The sequence below is a fragment of the Diprion similis genome, chromosome 12 (assembly GCF_021155765.1).
Source record: "Diprion similis isolate iyDipSimi1 chromosome 12, iyDipSimi1.1, whole genome shotgun sequence".
Classification (NCBI taxonomy): domain Eukaryota; kingdom Metazoa; phylum Arthropoda; class Insecta; order Hymenoptera; family Diprionidae; genus Diprion; species Diprion similis.
Genome location: NC_060116.1, coordinates 3,925,784 through 3,945,471, shown reverse-complemented (window position 1 = coordinate 3,945,471; position 19,688 = coordinate 3,925,784). Strand labels below are relative to the sequence as shown.

At 40.1% G+C, this 19,688-nt stretch overlaps 1 protein-coding gene across 2 annotated transcripts; it reads right to left on the bottom strand.

Annotated features, from left to right (window-relative positions):
* Positions 1 to 1,783: 1,783 nt before the first annotated feature.
* Positions 1,784 to 18,581, bottom strand: LOC124412969. 2 transcript variants are annotated; one of them, XM_046893226.1, is made up of 8 exons: positions 18,425 to 18,581; positions 12,618 to 12,843; positions 9,261 to 9,667; positions 3,795 to 3,894; positions 3,578 to 3,688; positions 2,452 to 2,610; positions 2,270 to 2,378; positions 1,784 to 1,969 (listed from the first exon to the last, which is right to left on the bottom strand). In XM_046893226.1, the coding sequence occupies exons 2-7, from the start codon at positions 12,774 to 12,776 to the stop codon at positions 2,322 to 2,324; spliced, it is 993 nt and encodes a 330-aa protein (XP_046749182.1). In that variant the 5' UTR covers positions 12,777 to 12,843; positions 18,425 to 18,581; the 3' UTR covers positions 1,784 to 1,969; positions 2,270 to 2,321. The 2 variants fall into 2 exon arrangements, with proteins under 2 accessions (XP_046749182.1, XP_046749181.1); XM_046893225.1 differs by having other exon boundaries at positions 12,618 to 12,971; positions 18,425 to 18,518.
* Positions 18,582 to 19,688: the final 1,107 nt, after the last annotated feature.

Below are 19,688 nucleotides of genomic sequence, written 5' to 3'. Positions count from 1 at the left end.
TTGAAGTGTTACAATGCATAGTTCAAATTGAAAATTAAAAAAAAAGAGGTCTATTATTATGAACATAAGTACGCACTTTTATTCCACGTAAACATCTCCGATTTAAAAATACAACGAGGATTACAAATTTAAATATAAACTGTAAATCGAACGAATTCAAATCTGTACTCATAAGTTGTTATGTTATCAATTTTATTCTAATAATGAAAGAAAAAGCTGAAAAAAGGTAAGATGAACAGTTGTTTGATACGTCTTCCAGATCTCATATTTCTTCTCCCACATTCGTATAGTAATTATACAGGGTGTATCCTCTCCTCATCTTCACCGAGTCAGTAGTATGCTCCCTCCACTCCTAAACGGTAACTAGCCAGTACCTTGCATCCTCTCTATATAGGTACACTCAAGTCATCGCTCATTCGGCCAACATCCAAAATCACCTCTCTTCACTTTTTCCTCCTTCACATCTTTTCACTGTACTATCCATATCTTTCACAATAAATCAATTGTGTACTTAAACATTCAACTGCTTAATGCAACTTCCTCTTACGTCCTCTTATCCAGATTCGGACATGTGCGGATTCGGTGGGTTACGAACCCGAAACAAGCCGTAATAACATCACGGCTGAGTGTGGATGCGGTCATCGATAGTCGCTCGTTGTGATTGCAATGATCCACCCCGGAACACAGCCAACAAATATATCCTGTTTATGATAAATGAATCTAGTTTGCAGTTTGGTATTATTCATATATTGATTGTCAAATTTAATTAACAATGTGAATCGGTCGGACGGGTGCAATGGCTTTCGTAGGTCTTTTTTCACAATAACCTTCTATTTCACTCATCAGAAATATACTCAATGAGTCTCAAGCCTAGGTACATCGCCCTGTCGTTTATAAGTTAAAATCTAGTGTCCATTGTTACAGTTTCGTGTTATACGCATATGCCAGGTTTATATGGTAAACTCAAATAGTTTACAACGTTTGTTCAACGTACATATATTACCTTCACTATAACAACGTAGATATATGCATTTGAAATACATGCAATATATATTTTCAAACAAGTGCATACACCATTGTTCACTAGTTCAAAACTCATTTTGTACAGCAAACATTCTGAATGAAATTACCCATGACACGGACGCATTTACTAAACTTGTCGTTATTACTCTTTCTCAATGTCTTATACCGAATTTTTTTTTTAAATGACCTGATTGTCCTTCAAGTTATATGCGTGGTCAACTTCGTGAAAACGTTATCAGTATCACAGTAGGTAGAGTGAACGATGAATAGTAGATCGCGGTTACACCGTAAGCCACGAGAGGTTATGGTTGCTATGTGTTTTACCTCACGGCGTGACGCGACATGTGTTTATTGAAATTCCGTTGATCAAAACCAGCATCAACCTAATACAAGGTTGCGAACGCCAATTTCGAATTTATCAAATTACGCCAAGTGATAAATTAGTAATCTGAGGTATAATTTTTTCCATCGGAAAAAGGTTATGTTATGATAAAGCTCAAAATCATGAACCTTAAGAAAATCCACATGAGTCTTCATTCAGCTCCAACCCCGAAGTTAAAAACATGACCGTTCGCAGATTGATGGCATGGTTTTAATACGGCAGTTGATATTCATTATTTATACATCATTATTTACAATGAACATGACTTAGTCATACCCGTTTCGTGATAGTTACTTACATAACCTCTAGCTAACTGACACTATTCAACGAATCGATTCTAGATGATTTGTTTTTATCGGTGATGGTTTGCTTCAGGCTGCAAGCATGGATGTCGGCTGATCTAAATTAGGCAAGTTGAATTGCACACGCTACGAGCAGGTCATTTTTCGTAGTATTTCTCTCGTAAAACGTCTCAGTATATCACCATATATATGATCAATATGAAAGTTTTTGGCTCAACTCAATATTATTTATTGTTGTTTTGATAATTCGTTCATTGTATGGCTGAAAATTTCAAATTACTGCAATCACATATACGTACGTTGAATTCATACCTTATATATTTCACAATCACCTCATATGTGTCATTGAAGAATATCTTTAAAATATACAGGCCGGTCTATGAATTCTTACCGTACAAACAGGTATAAAAAATTGGATAAGTCTGCTTTTTGCATTATATCTTACGCCGTCATCCTTTGATCACGTAGAATATGATGTGAAAATGACAGACGTGTCAAATTTTCAAAACCCAATTGCTCGATGGAACGCAATAAACTGGCCCACATGCGGGAAGTAGGATACCTTTTTTGATAAAACAAACTCTTCACGTCCCGGCAAATTTTTGCTTTCTTGTTCAGTTGCCGAAAATCGTTAGCAGCGTTGCGATGTACGAGAAACTGGTCGACAACGCCTGTAAAACAATATTAATAAGTTGAGCAGTTTTCTGAAAAAGTGAGTATGTTGTAGGCTCATCAAAAACGTACACTTCCAAACATTTCCAGATTCAAAACCGGAAGTAGGCCGTCCACTTTGATGACTAATGGGTCAGTGGCCCTCTGCATCATAAAGATTAACGACTTGCGCGTCTGCGGCGATTTTTCCATCCACTGGCTATGCAAAACGCTTTCTGATACTCGTAGGCTCTTTGGAAGACACAAAATATTATTATCGATATGAATGCCTTGCGAAAGTGTGGATAAGGGTGACACAATAGTTTGAGTAAGTTGTAAAATGCTGAACAAAAGTTCCAGCTGAAACTTTCTCCAAGTATTGTAGACCAAGTAGAACAAAATATCACAAAAATATTCGAGGGAGTATGGCGTAGGTAGAATAAATGACACAAAGGTGTTTCTAGTGTACATATTTGTAACGTATATACGTAGTACCAATGAATGACGGACGAACGATGGACGGTTCGATGATACAACTCTAAGTTTGGTCACAAATATTGATATAAAAATTCCCTGTCATTTGATAAATTTTCTTGACTAGAATTATACTCGTTTACAACTGAAACGAAAATAAATACATAAAGGAATCAAGTTTTTTCAAAATCGAAGGGCAGTTTAGGATAACTAAGATAGAAATACGTACTAAAGAGGTTATTGAAATGATATGCATATCATTATCGGCATTATACTGAGAATATCTGGTGAAAGTGCTGACTCGGGCTACGTGGTGGTCACCGCTAGCGGCAACATATTCGCAAGTTTTCTTTCGCAGCATTTGTACGCAACAAGGGCGTTCATTAAGCACGTGAGACTCAATGCATGACGGGTGCCCGTGAAGCGTTTGCCGACGTTGGTAATACAGGCCATACCTGGCTCATTGTCAGTACCATATTCAAACGTTGTTTACCGCCGCTGGGTCAGCGATTTTCCATATCTTGGGTACCAGTGCCAGCGAAAAAGCTAATGCTAGTTCGAACCCGGTATACAACCTTCCTTTGCCGACACTGAGCCAGCTTTGGTTCATGTTTAGAAATCATCTTAACGAGGATCGCTAACGCACGATAGCGATTAGTTCTAATCTAACGAGCATTAGGTAAAAAACTTGAATTTCGGCAAACGTCACTAAAAGAATTGAACGAGAGAAACTGAAGTCAATTACCGATCGAATTAAGTAGTCCGCAGGCCAAGCATACAAAAACAGCTGAGTCAAGGCGAAGAACATGAATAGAAGCAACATGCCGAAGTCGAATAATGCAAATGACCTCCACTTCTATAAATCCATAACATGAAAACAAATATTTTATCAGGTCTTAGAGCTAACAGACATGCAACTTTCGTCGCCACATAGATTTTTATCTGTTACAATTCAGTCTTACGTAAGTGAACATCAGTCCTCCAAACACCACAGCCGCCAAGTTGCTTGCTGCTACCTGACAAGCCATACGACGCACAGGTGTCGACATTTTGTCTGAGAAACTGAAAATTGTACGAACGTTAATAAAACTCGTTGAACCTGTCCTCGTCAGCGGAGATTTATTTGGTTAGTGCGGTGTTCGATCTGAATATGACGGATAGTAATTCCGGTTGCCTTTCTCAGTGTGTCGGGTGCATAGACTGTTTCTATTCTCTTTAGTCTGTACGGTATTTCAATATTTCAAACACTACAGGCACACGACAACCGTCGACGCCCTCAGAGTCAGGTCACCAAGGACCTATTACATCACTGACTGATCGGGTTCATAGTTTAGGGATCCGTGGTCACAATCAAACACAACTTTAAATTTTCTTCAAATACACTTTTATTCGGTGGTTCATAAGTCTTTACAATATGTCCCACACACATGTCAGACACAATCGTTATAACACACCTGAATTCGTTAAAATACCTTCATTCTTGATCAAGGAATCATAAAATCGAAACGCAGCACTTTCACAAGGATATTCTTCAGTTCACGCTGCCACCACTATATTAACGATCGTGGCGTTATGAATTCCAGCACACACATGTACACCTGCCTCGATTCAGTAATCCCTTAAATTTAAACCGCGGGAGCCGTGAATTCTTCCTTTCAACGATGCCAAAAATTCGGAACAATGGTTGATTCGACACATGCACACGCTTATAGTCGACGCCGAAATCTCTACACGGCCACACGAACATCTCACTATCCACGCCGTAGACAACCAGGCGGCTCTATTATGTATCTGCGCCCACTCTTATTCAACGATATAGTGCATTATGTGACAAGGGAATGAAGTCGAAGGTTATTTCCAGGGCCTGGTTTATTGTCTGAGTGAAGCGAGGGAATAATCGGCTTAATTCTCGTGTTCATATGTGATTTAGTCACTTTATTGACGTGAAAAGTGGTTACCCCGTTAGCAAGACGAAAGTGCTGCTTATATCCCACAAATGAGCGGCAAATAAAAACTTTTCCCCCGGAAATGTCTGGAAAAGCACACTAAAGAATCCTACATCACTTCTGTCCCGCGTTTCAGGTCAATTAAGTGACCATTACAGTGAGGTCAGAAATGACAGTAGATCGTGTACCAAGAACGCTAAGTAATTTTTTTTTTACGGAGCGTAAGTTTGCGATATAAGTCGTAGGTGAGCGCTTGCACAAAAAACTTTCTTTAAATTGGGAAGAACCAATCGCAAAGTGGCAAGTGTGCAGATAGAAACGAATTTAGATTAATAATCTCTCACTTTGTCATTCGTCAATTGATACATTTTCAAATAACTGCATTTATTTTTATTCTTAACTAAGGATTCGAATTCATTTTTTTTACTGTGTTCAACTCACTATTTTGAATAAACGTCTTGTTGTTGTTCTGGGTCTGAACTTGGAGTCGAATCAATCAACAGCCTTTCGATTATCATTTATAATGTCAACGACAATGATGGGAAAAAAATATCATCAAGCAGTCTGTCGCGTGTCCTGTCATTGCCGAGTACGCGGAGCCGCCGACAGACCGAATCACCAAGTTAACCGAAAAAGTGAGTCACAACCATTTATTCCAAAAGCTTATTTCCTCGCCAAACAAACGTTAATTCAGAGGATTCAAGAGAGGAAAACTCAGCGTTTACTTTAGGTGAATCGAGTTCAAGAATTTTTGTCTCGTAAGGAAGGTCTCCCAGGCGGATCTCTCCGGATTTGATCAAGTTCATACATTTTTTAGTGCATTGAAAAGTAGGTGATTTGTATTTTTTTTTATCGGCCACAAATTACTCTAATGAGGTGAAACTGTACATCCAAGAAGAGAAATATCAAACATCAATTTCGCTGTATCACACCTCATCATGGGAAATTGACGTGCTATTTTCGAATATTTGCGGATAAAAATGATGATAAACTTGAGTTTTTGAAGGTTTTGGAATGGCATATGACTTCAACAATAAGAGTAACTTGATGCGGCATGAGGATTCGCGGTAAGTTATCGCCGCCAAGTATCCGTAGGCCGGCGAGTGCTAGAAGAGATTCATTTACCCGGCCAACGAAAGCCCGAAACCAGGGTGTCATATCTCCGGGAAGGATGAATAATTTCCAGAGACACTTACAGAAAGCAGAGACTTTGTCCGTTTGACCTTGCTCAATAAACTCGGTTCAAGTCTGTACCACTGTTTTGAAGATATTCCCAGCCAAAGTTGATGTACAATGACGAATCTTTTTTTTTCCGCTCCTGGGTAAACGCAGCTAGCGACCTCATTATTCATAAAAATTGCTACATGCATTATAAATCACAGATAAATTTAAATGGCCGCCCGTGGGCGTGGATGTAGCGCCACTATCAGGCATTGCCACCAAATCTTGTGCTCTGTCAATCGACGATAAACGCATCCAGGTCGTCCGCGTCGTAGGTGTCGGCGTGTAGGTCCTATAGCCCGTAGTTCGACGCATTCGGCGCCGCGGCGCGGCGTCTAGGTCCGGCGTTCCGTAGGTTCACGCATCCAGGTAGTGGGCGTCGTAGTTTTCGTCGTCTAGTGGCCGCCTAAGAGTGCTGGCATGAGCTTTCAATCAAGTAATGTCTTGCTCGTGACGATTATTACGTCTTCAGCATTACAGTATCAGAATCCAAATATCGCAAAGGATGATAGACTTTTTGAGTGAGTGATACGAAGATTGGCTTAAAATAGAAAACCAAATGACAGTACTGGTAACCTTCATGGCACTCACAGGTGTCCAAGGAAAATGCTTTAGGCTAACCGTGAGCCAGCTCTAGAAACTTCCCGTTTTCACATTGCAGGTTCCAAGTTCATGGAATAAAAGAATATCAAAATCCGGTACGAATTCTGAATTCCAAATTTAGATTTGTGAGTGACGATTCAAAAGCCCTTGGATGCCATTTTACGTAACAATGTTACAGTTTTATTTTTATTTTGAATAGTAACGGATATACCGTCATAAATTTTGGTATTCAGACCTTCGATTCGTTGTCGGTGACCCAAAAAATCTCCAACTCTTAACGTCCATCAAAATCTGAATAATCTTAGATTTTTTTCACCATACTGGATTCGACATTTTGGATTTCTCGATCTGACTGCAGATTCGTGATGAGTGACCCAAAAACCTCACGGTACCAATTTTCATTTAAATCCGTTCATCCATCCTCAAGATATCGTGTTCATTTGACTTTTTAGAATTTTGTTATTTGAATAATTGAAAAAGTACTTCACTCATCACAGCCAAAATCTCATCAGTTCTGAGGATGGAAAAGCCGCGTCGATGAGGACCAAATTGTTTAAATGCAGTCACTCGTTCTTGAGATATCGTCGGACAAAAAAGTGATGACGTGCACACGTACGTGCTTGCATACGTATACATACAGAGACGTCCACCCGAACGCGGTCGGAGCTGATTCTCTAGATCTCGAAAAATCGAGATCTGGTGAAAACTTAACTTTTCGTTTTCGGGGTGATTACCTGAACAGACATTGCTCACTGTAATGGACATGCAAAGGATCTCAATTGTTCATTTTTAGATGGTCGGTTCAATGAACCAGAAATCTGTCTCCATGATTTTTTCTCCATTTGGTATCGGAATTAGCTTGTTTTGTAAGTCTCTCTTTCATCTTGTGGATCACACTGATTCTCATGCCTTAAATTCTAATCTATCAATCAGAAATATGTCTGTATTATTTTTTATTAATCCAGCATCGGAACTTGGTTGTTTTTGATTCACAGTCTTCAGGGCAAACGGAATCTCTTCCATTCATTTTATGAATCTCAAACTGGCGACCGGAGTCATTGACGATACACAATGAACTTCTTGTAAATAGGATCATGCAATACAGTTTTACGCATGTCAAGGTAACCAAGTTCAGACAAAGTTTCTCACAACCGTTACTCCACAGACGTTGCTTACGACACTGGAATTGGAAAGTATCATGATTCCTGCAAATGGTATGTGCAACCATATTTGATCGAGAGTTCCTCAAAATTATGGTTTAATAGACATTTCTCACGATAGTGACAGCAGAGAGAATCGCAATTCTTACGGATGGCACTATGCATATTTTCTTTTAGATTTATTCATTGGTAGGTGAATAATAAGAGATGTCAGTATCACAAGTTGATTCATTGCACGAAAGACATCGTCTCGGCGACCTGAGCCACAAATACTACGGGGCGCTGGTCCTGGACGACGAAAAACATTGTCCCGGCGACCTAGACCATATTCAAAGATTAATTTTATTTAAATAGCTGCTGCGTTTGCTTCAGGTCTATCGTAATGCACAGCTATAAACAGCTAGCTTCATGCGTCTTATCCTGAAGGTCTTAAAAACGCTAACTCCATGCATCTTACGAAAAACCTTCTCGAAACGCTAACTTTACTTATTCCCAAAATCTTTTTATAGATATAGAGAGGTATAATGAGAGCGCGATGTTCATATCATTTCACATGCGAGTCCTTTCACAGAGCGTAGACTTGAGGTGCAGGGCAAACATGGACGATATTATAGGTACGATACTGAGTACCGAGCTTCGCTATCCCCATCAGACCCCCACTCCACCAGAACGGGCACCACGCTATGTCGTTCTCTTGTTGAACGCAGTATAGATAGCAGAAAAGTTAAGATAACGAAGTTACAATATATGATATATGATTAAAGTTCCGTACTCTTGCACGCTATGCATGACGCTACTACGGTCAGTAGACGGAAACTAACGGTGGAACGGTCTCGCGTGCGCTGAAATTCTAGAGCAAGAGCAGATGTTTTGTCAGGTCGACTGACCGTCATAAGTTCAGATGACAGTTCGTCACGATGTGTATAACGTTAAAAATTTTGACAGTAGAGGACAATTACATACATCGAGGCGACCTGCAATCTGAACTTACGACGCTTATTGTTAGTCGACCTGACAAAACGACTGCTACTGCGATAGAATATTAGTGCATGCGCGCTAAACCATTCGACCGCTAGGCAATCACTCGGCATATCATACAAAGTACAACTCCAACGATTGAATGATCTGTTAGCTGCAACAATTCAATGCGCATACGTCATGAGCCGAGAGTAGTGTTTTTCCAGGGCAATCAGCCGCAATGAACGTAACCGCAGAAACTCTAAAAATTCTCGCTGGCAGCTGTGTTCAACACAGGTTTTTTGTAAGGTTGAGTACATCGAGTCCAAATTAATAACGGGTAATCACCCTGGCAAACAATTGCTCTCGAATTGTACCACATGGGCATTTAATTTCAGTAGACGATGGACTATTCGGTCGATAGAAATTAACCCTAAATTCTAATGTTTCGGCATATTTTCATTTCAACTGTGCATTCGATTCCTTCAATGTCTTCAATAGATATAGTATAGTTAAACTTAAGTAGATATATTAACCTTACCTTAACAATTCTTGATGCTTTCGAAGACATTTGTTGACATCAGTTTCGTTGGCCGCCTTTTCAATGTCTGTGCACACCATTTCAGATCTTGCAACGGTAAACCAGATCATATTTACGAAGAGTAAGTTCAACATCAATGAGGTTCCGATGTGGAAAATAGTAATAGCCTGCGAAGCATATATAGAAGCCCAAATCCAAAGTGGCTCTACCGAAAACGGATATGCGGCTTTACCCGGAAAGGGCTGAGCTAAAAAAGTGGGGGCGATTATATAGAGTGATGGACCCACAACAGCCGAGGGAATAATCACACTATGAAGCAGTGAACATTTGCTCATGTAGAGGTCAACCATAGCGGATTCTTCGTCAGTAGCTTCTTTCATAAACATCGTTACTTCGGTTATCAGTACCTGTTAAAAAGTTTGTATAGTTAGTAAACATTCCTTTGCGACAATGGCAAAGAATGTGAAATACGTCTTTTGAGGACAAGTCCGGTAGAGATACGTGAATTTTCAGCCAGTTATTTTTTCATTGAAAATTACTTGGAGTATTATCAGGGAAATAATCGAACATTAATACATAGTGATTTTCGTGATGTGGAAAAGTTAACTGGTATTGTGAGAGATGACTAAATTTGATTAAAAGACCTGAAAATCTATGCATCTTCGCCGGACTCACTCAATTTTGGGCATTGATATAGTAGCTACATTGAAAAGATAAATTACAGAACTGAGCTTGTGGAACTTTTACGTGTCTATTCGACGTGGATATTCCTGCATATTATGGGTTAACAAATCTCGAAACTACTAGGGCATGAGAAAAACAGGCAGCTTTGCTGAATTTTCGACGACGGAGTGCGTTTAAGAGTAAGTAGGCATAAGGTCAAGTTGTACAGTACAAAATTTAGATAGACATGTAGTATTTTGAAACAATGATACGATGATTATGATAATTAATTCAAGTCACTGGAAAATATCAGTTGAATGACTTTTTCTTCAATTTAATACATTAACGCCATTACTGTCTTCTTTCAGTGTTACGATCGTGATCGCATGGGCACAGAAAATTTACCGTACTCTGATAGAGCCAAATGGGTTAGTTTAGAACTGCGACTTATTCGCAAGCTTTAAATAAAAATGTTTGTTCCGATTCGGCGATGAGATTAAATACCGAAATGGCATCTGCGTCTAAAGCATATCAATATACAGGAGAGGATGTGCTTCCTCCATGTAAGAAATGAATACTGGTCTCCAGTGACGCAAAGCCCCAAAATCGATTGACAAAATATGAAAGTCCAGTTGCGCAGAAGTAAAGACCAAGTGAAAGGGACATCACTTGAATAGAGCAGTGCTACTTATAATTCGACTTACAATCGAGAACTATGTCGACGAAAAAATAGAATTACGTTGAAAAGTTTGGAGTACGTGGTGTATAGTACTACTGTGTTATAAGAGTCTTTTTTATCAGAGAATTTTCCTTTCGTTCACCTTTGGTAAGTTTTGTAGCTCCCCCCACTTTGCCTGTGTCACCGAACTTTGGCACGGACTCCTCGTTACAAGAGAACAAGCTATTGCGTCGAATCATACGCGTTTACACACCGAATTCGTATATATAACTGTGATTCTTTTATAACTAGGATTGATGGTGATTATCGATATACTTAGACACGTGCGATTTCCGAGATCAGTGCCGGCTTCAGACACTAAGCAAGTGAGGCAGCCGACTCAGGGCGTCGTTGTGGGGGGCACCAGAACATAAGGCGTTTTGTTTCTCTTTACGCAAATTCAAACAGCTTCGTCGATATATACACAACCAAAGTTACCTTACCAATACCGAGTGAACCCAAGCAAGCCTCACAAATCCCGAACCCGTAAATCTGCGTATATCCAAAATTATAACTAAACGCGATTTGCAACATGTGATACCCAATAACAGCGCGAGGATTACGGATTTCAGGATTTTTCTTTAGACATTTCACGTCTCTTATTCAGACTATGTTTCCATTGGAGGGTCAGAGTCATGACTTGAGAGCGTTTAAAAATGAAACTGATAAAGAGAAGAGATCAAAACATCATCACAATTTGCAATTACGTCTAACCGATGGAAAAAAACAGGATATTGATGGCGTTGAAATGAACGAAAAAGTAAGCGTTTTAATATCATATATAGAAGACGCGATACTCCGTTGGACGTTTTGAATTATACACACAGTAACAGGCTCGCAGCAGTCTATTCGAACACATACATCGCGATACGAATATTTCTAACGTTGCCGGTATCAATTGCCAATGCGGAAAGGTCGTTTTCTAGGTTAAAATTAATCAAGAATTATCTCCGCTCAACTACGGGGCAAGATCGACTTTCTGGCTTAGGCCTGATGTGCACAGAAAAAGACATATTAGATTTTATCTACGTTAATGATTTCATTCGAAACTTTTCCGCTGCAAAAGTTCGCAGGTGTATTTTGCTGAATTAGTTTAATAAAATATAGTTTCATAAATCATGAGTCTATATGATGGAAATAAAATCATAGCAATGGCATTTATATCAAGCTGGTGAGATGGTGATCGTTAGAAGTATGGAATTTGAAATATGGACTACATGGCTACCTGCCTTCGGCCTCCTATTCTATCACTATTCACGAGAAAACGTATTTATGGTGCTGAATCTTGACTAGAGCTTAGAATAACTGATTTGTGGGAAATTCGAAAGAAATATTTACAATTGAAGTCGCAAGTTATATTAAATAAAACGAAGATAGATTTTTTGAGTTTGATTAGGTCATTTGGTATTGTTTTCGGAATTGCTTTAGTTATTTTGGTACCGGTTTAGTTATTATGGGTTTAGGTAAGCCGTTTTCATTGGTTTATTCGGTTTAACTAGCGGGTCATTGCTGACACATGATTTTATGATTTGTAACACATAATTTAAAATTCAGAGGAGCGGCGGGGGGGGGGGGGGGGGGGAGAGCGCCGAAAACGCCAATTGCCTCGTGGCGCCGTAATGTCTGAAGCCGTTATTCGCCAATATCATCAGGAGGTAGTGGGGAAACGCTATGGCGACGAATTTCTTGGAACCCCATTCCTCTCAACGCCCTAATACCTACTCCTTTATAACGAGGTAGTACTGTAGAGGTATATATTATTGCGCAATGGTGAAAATTCCTGGTCGATTTGTACTTTATACAGTGTAAGTCTTAGAAGTACTCACAATATTCAACAACTGTAAATGTAACCGCGAAATTTTTCTCCACGTGGGATAAACAACGCACGTTTTTCATCGGAACATCAAATATCAATCTGTTAATGATTTTCCTTTGACTTAAATTTATAAGATAAGAAAAATTTGTTTGTACTCAACATGAAGGCGATCTGCTTCGACTTCGCAGATGATTGCGAACAAATTGCTTGATATAACGGCAATCAGATCGGTCAGACTTGAGGAAAAGGTAGCGGGGTCATCATGACTACGGATCACATTCAGTATTAGTCCAAAGGAAAGTATCGTAGAATTGAACATTAGAAAAACTGTTACGATCCGATGTTTCAGGATGTCGATACGCTTCGCATCAGGAGGCAGTGGCCATCTGAACAGTATGGTCGAAGAGAGTCTTACAATGCGTAACACCACCTTTAGTGATAAGTGGATCTTCATGAGTACACCTGTCTGTCAAACTTCCATTTGATTCTGAATTCTCCTTAGGGTGGTGAGAACCTAAAGACAAATTATTCTGCTTCGAATCTTATCGACAGATTTGACGTTAGGTACTAGAGATTGATGTCGTACGCAATGGGCGCTAATCGTAGGTACACGTCACAACTCAGAGATGTATTGTAAATTGTTCTTGAAATTAGGTGGCACCAACGTACATTGCGCATCGATATTCATATAATGTTGAAGAAACATCACAATAAACATTATTTCAATGCTTGATTTGATTTGCGTGGTTCTTGCGCGATTTTTTATTTCGTAACGTTCCATTTCGTACGACTTTACACAGTGTTCGGAACATTTCTGTAGCAATCGCATGATCTTATAGCAGTGGAGACAGCTTTTGAGACTCATGTTTTAAAAGTTTTGTATTTGTAACGTCTCTCTGGTAATATTCTGACATGTTATGTATGTCGATTTATCTTAAGGTAATCGGGATATGTAGATTCTTTACCTTCTAAAATATTTTATTTGAAATCTCCCATTCAGCGGAAATATTCTACGCACAACTTTTCTATTGTGTAACAGAGATGTTACCATTTGATGATTTCAGAAATGGACGAATATCAGATACTTTTGCTCGGCTACTAGAAACTTAAAATCGTCACCCGAATGGTAGATTCATTAGTTCAATGATGACACGTGCGCAAAGCACTGACACTTCAACTGCAAGCATCGAGGTTATTTTTTCTGAACATATTTAGTATTGTAACGGCCTTTTTTACAGAACAATAATTTTGTTTCTCGCTCATGCTTTTGTTGCGGGGTAGATGACTGTCGTTGCGTCACATAGCCTTCTATGTCCCCATCCACGCCCAGCTGTGATAGTATTACGCCCTATTTTCGGTTGGTAACCCATAGACTACACGCGCGTGAGTAAAGTAAAGGGAAGATGAAAGGAACTTGTATTGCGAAAGTTCATTGATTGAATATGTAGTTGATTTTTTGTAGAAGATCTGAAAAGTAAAATGAAAACTTATGGAGAAGGAGTTGTTTGCGGCAGGGAAAATGCAAGAGTTCAGGTTAGGTTCGGAGCAAAAGGCAAATAAATAGCCGCATAAAAGAAGACTCAAAAGTAAGTAGTAGAGGCCAGGCATGACGGAACCCCGAAGCCGCTAGTTATTTTTGTAGCTTTTGAGCGCTGCGTACAAATTGTTTGGATTCATCCCGACCAAATCCATCATTATTTTGCTGTCGTTGGAAGGAAAAAAAAATTCCCGAGCACGATGGACCACCTCAAAATTATTACAAATGTTTTTTTCTTTGCAGTTACTCAGCATCACTTAACTCTACCTGTTTGAATGAATCATTGATTATCTATCAATATATAGCAAAAAAAAATTGGTATTCTGAAACAAATGGATTTCATCTGAAGCATCATTTTTTCCAAATTTTCGATCAGATTTTGTGAACCTGACAGAATGTTGCATTCTCTAATTTAACACATATTGAACAAATCTCTAATAATATCATAATATGTGAAAAAATTTGTTTCTGTTAGTCAAATTTCTTGGAAGGTCCGTCGCACCCCGCGGTCTACCCTACATAAAGGATTTAGGAGAATGACAAGTTTCACTTCAGCGCATTCCATGTGCAACTAGCAGTGTAGGGAGTAATCCGCTGACTCAATTTGGGAACCAAGTCAAACAGGTGACAATAGCGAGAAGATACAGAGTGTAAATTAACTGTAAGATTATGGGAGGGGAATCTTGGTACTTTCATTATTCAATATGAGTTGTCGCTAAAAATCGTACCGGGCCGGCCGGAGAAGTCACTCTTGTGCTAACTTTGACGATAGACGGAAGCTCCAACGACGCCACGTCCACTCTGCAGAAAAGGTCAGCTGATCAGCATTTTGCCCCTCTGTGCAACCACCACGCCAATCACCTCCTCCTCCCGCCACCACATCGCACCACTGCATCCTCACCAGATCTCCCCACACTCTCTCACACCCCCACACCCACACATACCCACACACACACACATCCTCTCACTCACACGATCATTTGTACTTACTCATTAGTTTTAAGGAATTAGATTTAAGATAACGCTAACCGGCTGGGGCGTGACCAGCCGCCACGCGGGACCAACCCCATTGTTATTTAGTGAGTAAGATTCGCCAACCAAGACCAAATACAGACCCAGTTTTGTTCTCTACGAACCCGGCACGTAAATTGACTCACCCTCATCGCTCGTCTCCCTCCTTTCTTCCCCAAATAAGTGCGAGGTTCACCCCTCGTCAAAGCCGTGACTCTACTATAAATTCTCGACAAACCAATGATGCTCTCTGCGTTATCGCGAAACTCAAGCTACGGCCACGAGACAATAAAACGGCAAACAAATTTCAAGCACGTCTATAACGCATTGTCGAAATGGCCAACCGTTAGTCGATGCGTCCGTCTCAATCACACTTGAAATTCGTCCGCAAGGAGGAAAATAGCGCTCACCGCTTCGCAGCCACACCAAGAATTCTCCAACTCAATTTTTGAACCTTAGCTTCGCTCATCTTCACTGGCAGACACAACGAATTCTTCTCCAAAAATACGTCACTAGGCTCAACTTCTAAAGTTTTGTCTTTTACTCGGATGGCGTCAGGACTAGAGTGACGAGCTCTGCTACACGGAGTCGAAATTCGAATAAAGACAATATTAGTAGCGACAAATTTCCTAGACTTTATTGATTCTCGGATTAAGGAATTCTCAAATCATAGCTTATCGCTAGTGTCGATGTCCGATATCACAGACCGTTGGCTGGCCGCCGGACTCCTCAGTGCTCCATAGTTTGCCAGTGGCGTGATGCCGGCTTCGCGGTGTAACCTCGAGTGTAACAAGATGCTGGGCTTCTACAGAGGAAGCTACGGCTTGCTGGCCAACAACGGTAATCTCGTCCGGCTCGGTTCTCCTTGCGGCAAAGCTCTACGTTCGCGCTCTGTCCGTCTTCGTAGCCTCGCGTGAGGCCTTCCACTCGCAGTGTTAGCCTCACTCCAGCCACCTTTCCTTTGAAAATCTCGGCCACTAGACGTCGTCAAATTCACCACTGATTTCCGTCTTGTTGTCACTCATATTTGAAACTGAATGGACAAAAATCCTGAAATACGGTTTTTGCTAGCCCGTAAGGTGTCCCCTCTCGGAGTTCCGGATGCGTGACCATTGTCCTGGCGCTCTTTTAGAAATTAATAACGATTATTATCGTGAAATCCGTACTATTGAGTTCCGCCTTGTATAAGCCTTTATGTTTCCCCCGCGAAGTTACCGATTAGGACCGGTCCGACCTGTCATCGCCGCTGATGCTGTCTGCTAATCATTGCAGTACGTGATATCGAAAGGATTCAACTGCTGTAATATGTATAAGCGACTATTGGATTCGTCGCCCCCCCCCGCCCGCCCGCCACACTGAAGTACTGGTATGTGGGAAAATTGGAGGTTGGTGTATCTCAAATTGCATTCCTGTTTTCAACCAGATTCTGTGTTGAATGATAAATGAACCCACGACGCCGGAAAATACGTACCCAAAAATTCATTTTCTCGACTGGAAATCGGTAATTATCAGCAAGAATGATCGTTTTCACGGGTAGAATCAGATTTCTCGGATTGAGAAAATATTCACAGACGAATCAACAATTTGGGAAGACTTTGACCCTGAATGCTTGAAAAGTAAGGAGATGTCCTAGATAGTTGTAGAAAACGCACAAATACAACTTCGCTACGTTGTTTGCAGTGTTACATCTCTCAGACCTCAAATTCATTTTCCAAAGTCTTTCAATCACTTTTCACCCTGTATCATCTACTTATCCACACCTGGCTGCCACGGTTTCTACACCAAGTCGGCAGTTTGAGCCCTTCGCTGCTGGTTGCACACGGCACCAGCTAAACTGCAACTAGCCAGTCTTTTACATCCTCTCGATCGAACACTTCCATTCTATCTTTCATGCAAGTCACTTCTATTTATTTCCTTTCAAACCAATTCAAGTGCTTGCCCCACGTCAACTCTTTATAATCATACTTATAGTTGAATAAGTTTATCATTAACCTTCAGAGGACGGGGGTGGTCCCTATAGGTCCCTATAGGTCCCTATAGGGACCACCTGCCAAGTCAAACAATTGTCTTGAGAAGTTGAGTGAACATTTAAGACAATTTTAGAGAAAATCGATACTCGATTTAAACTTAAAAATTCCCCGTCCTCTAGAGATTGATAATGAACTTACATTACCATTTATGTCTTCTATCTCCCTCGAAACCAATTTCTCACGCCTTCACTCATTTTCTGCAGTGGAAGTTGTGGCACACAAGTGCATAACCGACGTGTACGCCAAGATGGGCAAATTAGCCAACGAATACCTTAGCTAGGCGTAGAATTAGGGTCCAGTAGCCGCTATGCGTTAGTGAAATCTGCAAGATCTACCCCGTAACACCGGAAATAACTCAAGTCGCGGGATTAAAAGAAACTCAAGACTAAGGCAGGGGTTAGGGAAGAGTGCCTCAAACTATACTCACCAACAGGAATAAGTGCATGTGAACAAATGTTAACCTGAGCTGCTATGAAAGAAATCCGGTGTTATGTCCTTGCAGTTACGGTCGAGCGAAAGTAGTTTACCGTCCGTGAAAATGTATTGTAATGTATTCGACGGGAAAGAAAAGGAACTCAAGCTTTCGAGTGGAAGCGGTGATACGTTGCATATTTTCCGTGTACAGTAGAATTCAGAAAAAGGATTATGAAGAGATTTTGTCGATTCGCAAATTATTTAGTCGGAACGATTTATAAAAATACACAACTAAGAATACTCAGGATTAGAGCTAAATATGTATCAGAGAGAAAGTTTGTTTTGAATTGAAGGAGGTGACTCGAGTGAAGTGATGTAACGAATATTCGAATGTGATCGTCACGAATACTTCACATTTTGCTCATAAAAATAATGGAAATGATATGAAATAAGACAAAAAACATTAGTTTGATAATGAAGTTTGATTACAAAAGTTTGTCTCCAGTTTTCACACTCTAGCCTCAAAATTAATTTGCTTCCGTTGTCAATTAGCCGTCATATAATCGAACAAAGAATCGGCTTAGTTTGGATCAGTTCGGCAATTTCCGGAATAAGGTGCAAACGGTGCTCATGTGTGCATGTGTCTTGCATGGTGTATCTATGAGTCGATCAATCGTCAACTTTAAGCCATATACAAATGTCGTCACATTCGAAAATGTATATTCGTATTCGCATTCGCAATCGCACACGCATTCGCGAATACTTGAAGATTTACATTCGCCACATCACTGCTTTAGTGTGAGATTCGGAGAGTGGAACAATAGAAATATAGTTGATAATATTTATGAGTACGTTATGCACTTCAATGCACGTTCAGCACTTCAATAATTCTGTGTATTACGATTCGCGCCCATTCGACGTTGCTCATAAGAGTTGACTTCCATGCATTTTTCCAATTATTTGCCAACTACTTACTCGTTATTCAGGGATGACAAATTCAAGTTAAAATGTCTCAAGATCTATCGAACATACAGTAACTGCCGTATGCATCAAGTGTTTCTTTGAATTCTTGAAAGAAATCAAACTCAACCTATGCCACTCCGTTCTTCCCTACTCTGACACTGAGCAGGCAATGAATGTCACTTAGCGGGTCGTTTTGCAGTGAAGAATAACCACGTCGTACTTTGCGCAGAAAGCATTTGGTCGGGAGAACTGTATGCAGCGGAAAACCTTTCTTGGCTAACTATTGGTCGAAAGAAGTATGTGGAGGGGGCCTATCGTTCTGCAGTCGTTGTGTAAGAAATATTCGGTTCTTACGCACTTGAAACAAATAAGCCACGCGCAGTTTTGAATCAAATACGTGATTATTACTGGGCAAACGCATGCCACCAGCCTTCGAACGGAATGGCAGCAGCGATGCTCGCAAAGTCTTAGCATTTTTATTCATTCGTATGCCTTTGCTCGTCTAGCATAGTTGCCGTAACCTTTCTCGCGAAGCTTATCACAATATTAAATTCATTTCAGCACTTATGAATACGGGAGAAAGAATTGTCACAAGAACTCCGATTGTGCTACAATTTTGTACCGCAATAAACCTATTTATGTACATGAAACTATTGTGACTTCCACAGCAACATGTAGGTGTAATGTCCATATACCATAATTTCTGGTGGGAGCGACCTCAACATGATTTGCTCGTTCTATATCCAAAGTTACGTAGAAAGAGAATATATTCTATGTGATTGTTACATCACAGTCTTGTAATCCGATCGATTTGTAATAACTTTTTTCAACAATACTGTGTTTTCAAGTTGACGTTCCAATCATAGTCCAGTCATTGCGTCGAAAAAATATGGGTTAGAAATGCAAGTGAACCGAAAAAGCTGATTTTTGGATATTGCATGGGGGGCTAGAAAAGCTTCACTTCAAATTCCGAGGAACACCTCAAACCAGAACCATTGAACCGAAGAAAAATATTAATATGAAAAACGGACTGCTTTTAACTTTATTTTTTGTAGCATAAAAAAAATATTTTTGCATAATAAATTTCATGTGTGTGATTGATAATTCGGTTGGTTCAATTATTTATATTGTACCGCAATAACTCCCTCAACGACCGTTAATCTGTTATGAGATATGAATACAACCGTACGAGCAACGAAACCGAAACTGCGCATGGACTTACCGACTTTACGGCGCGATACAAGTCGTAATTTTCGTCCAAAAACAAAATATAAAA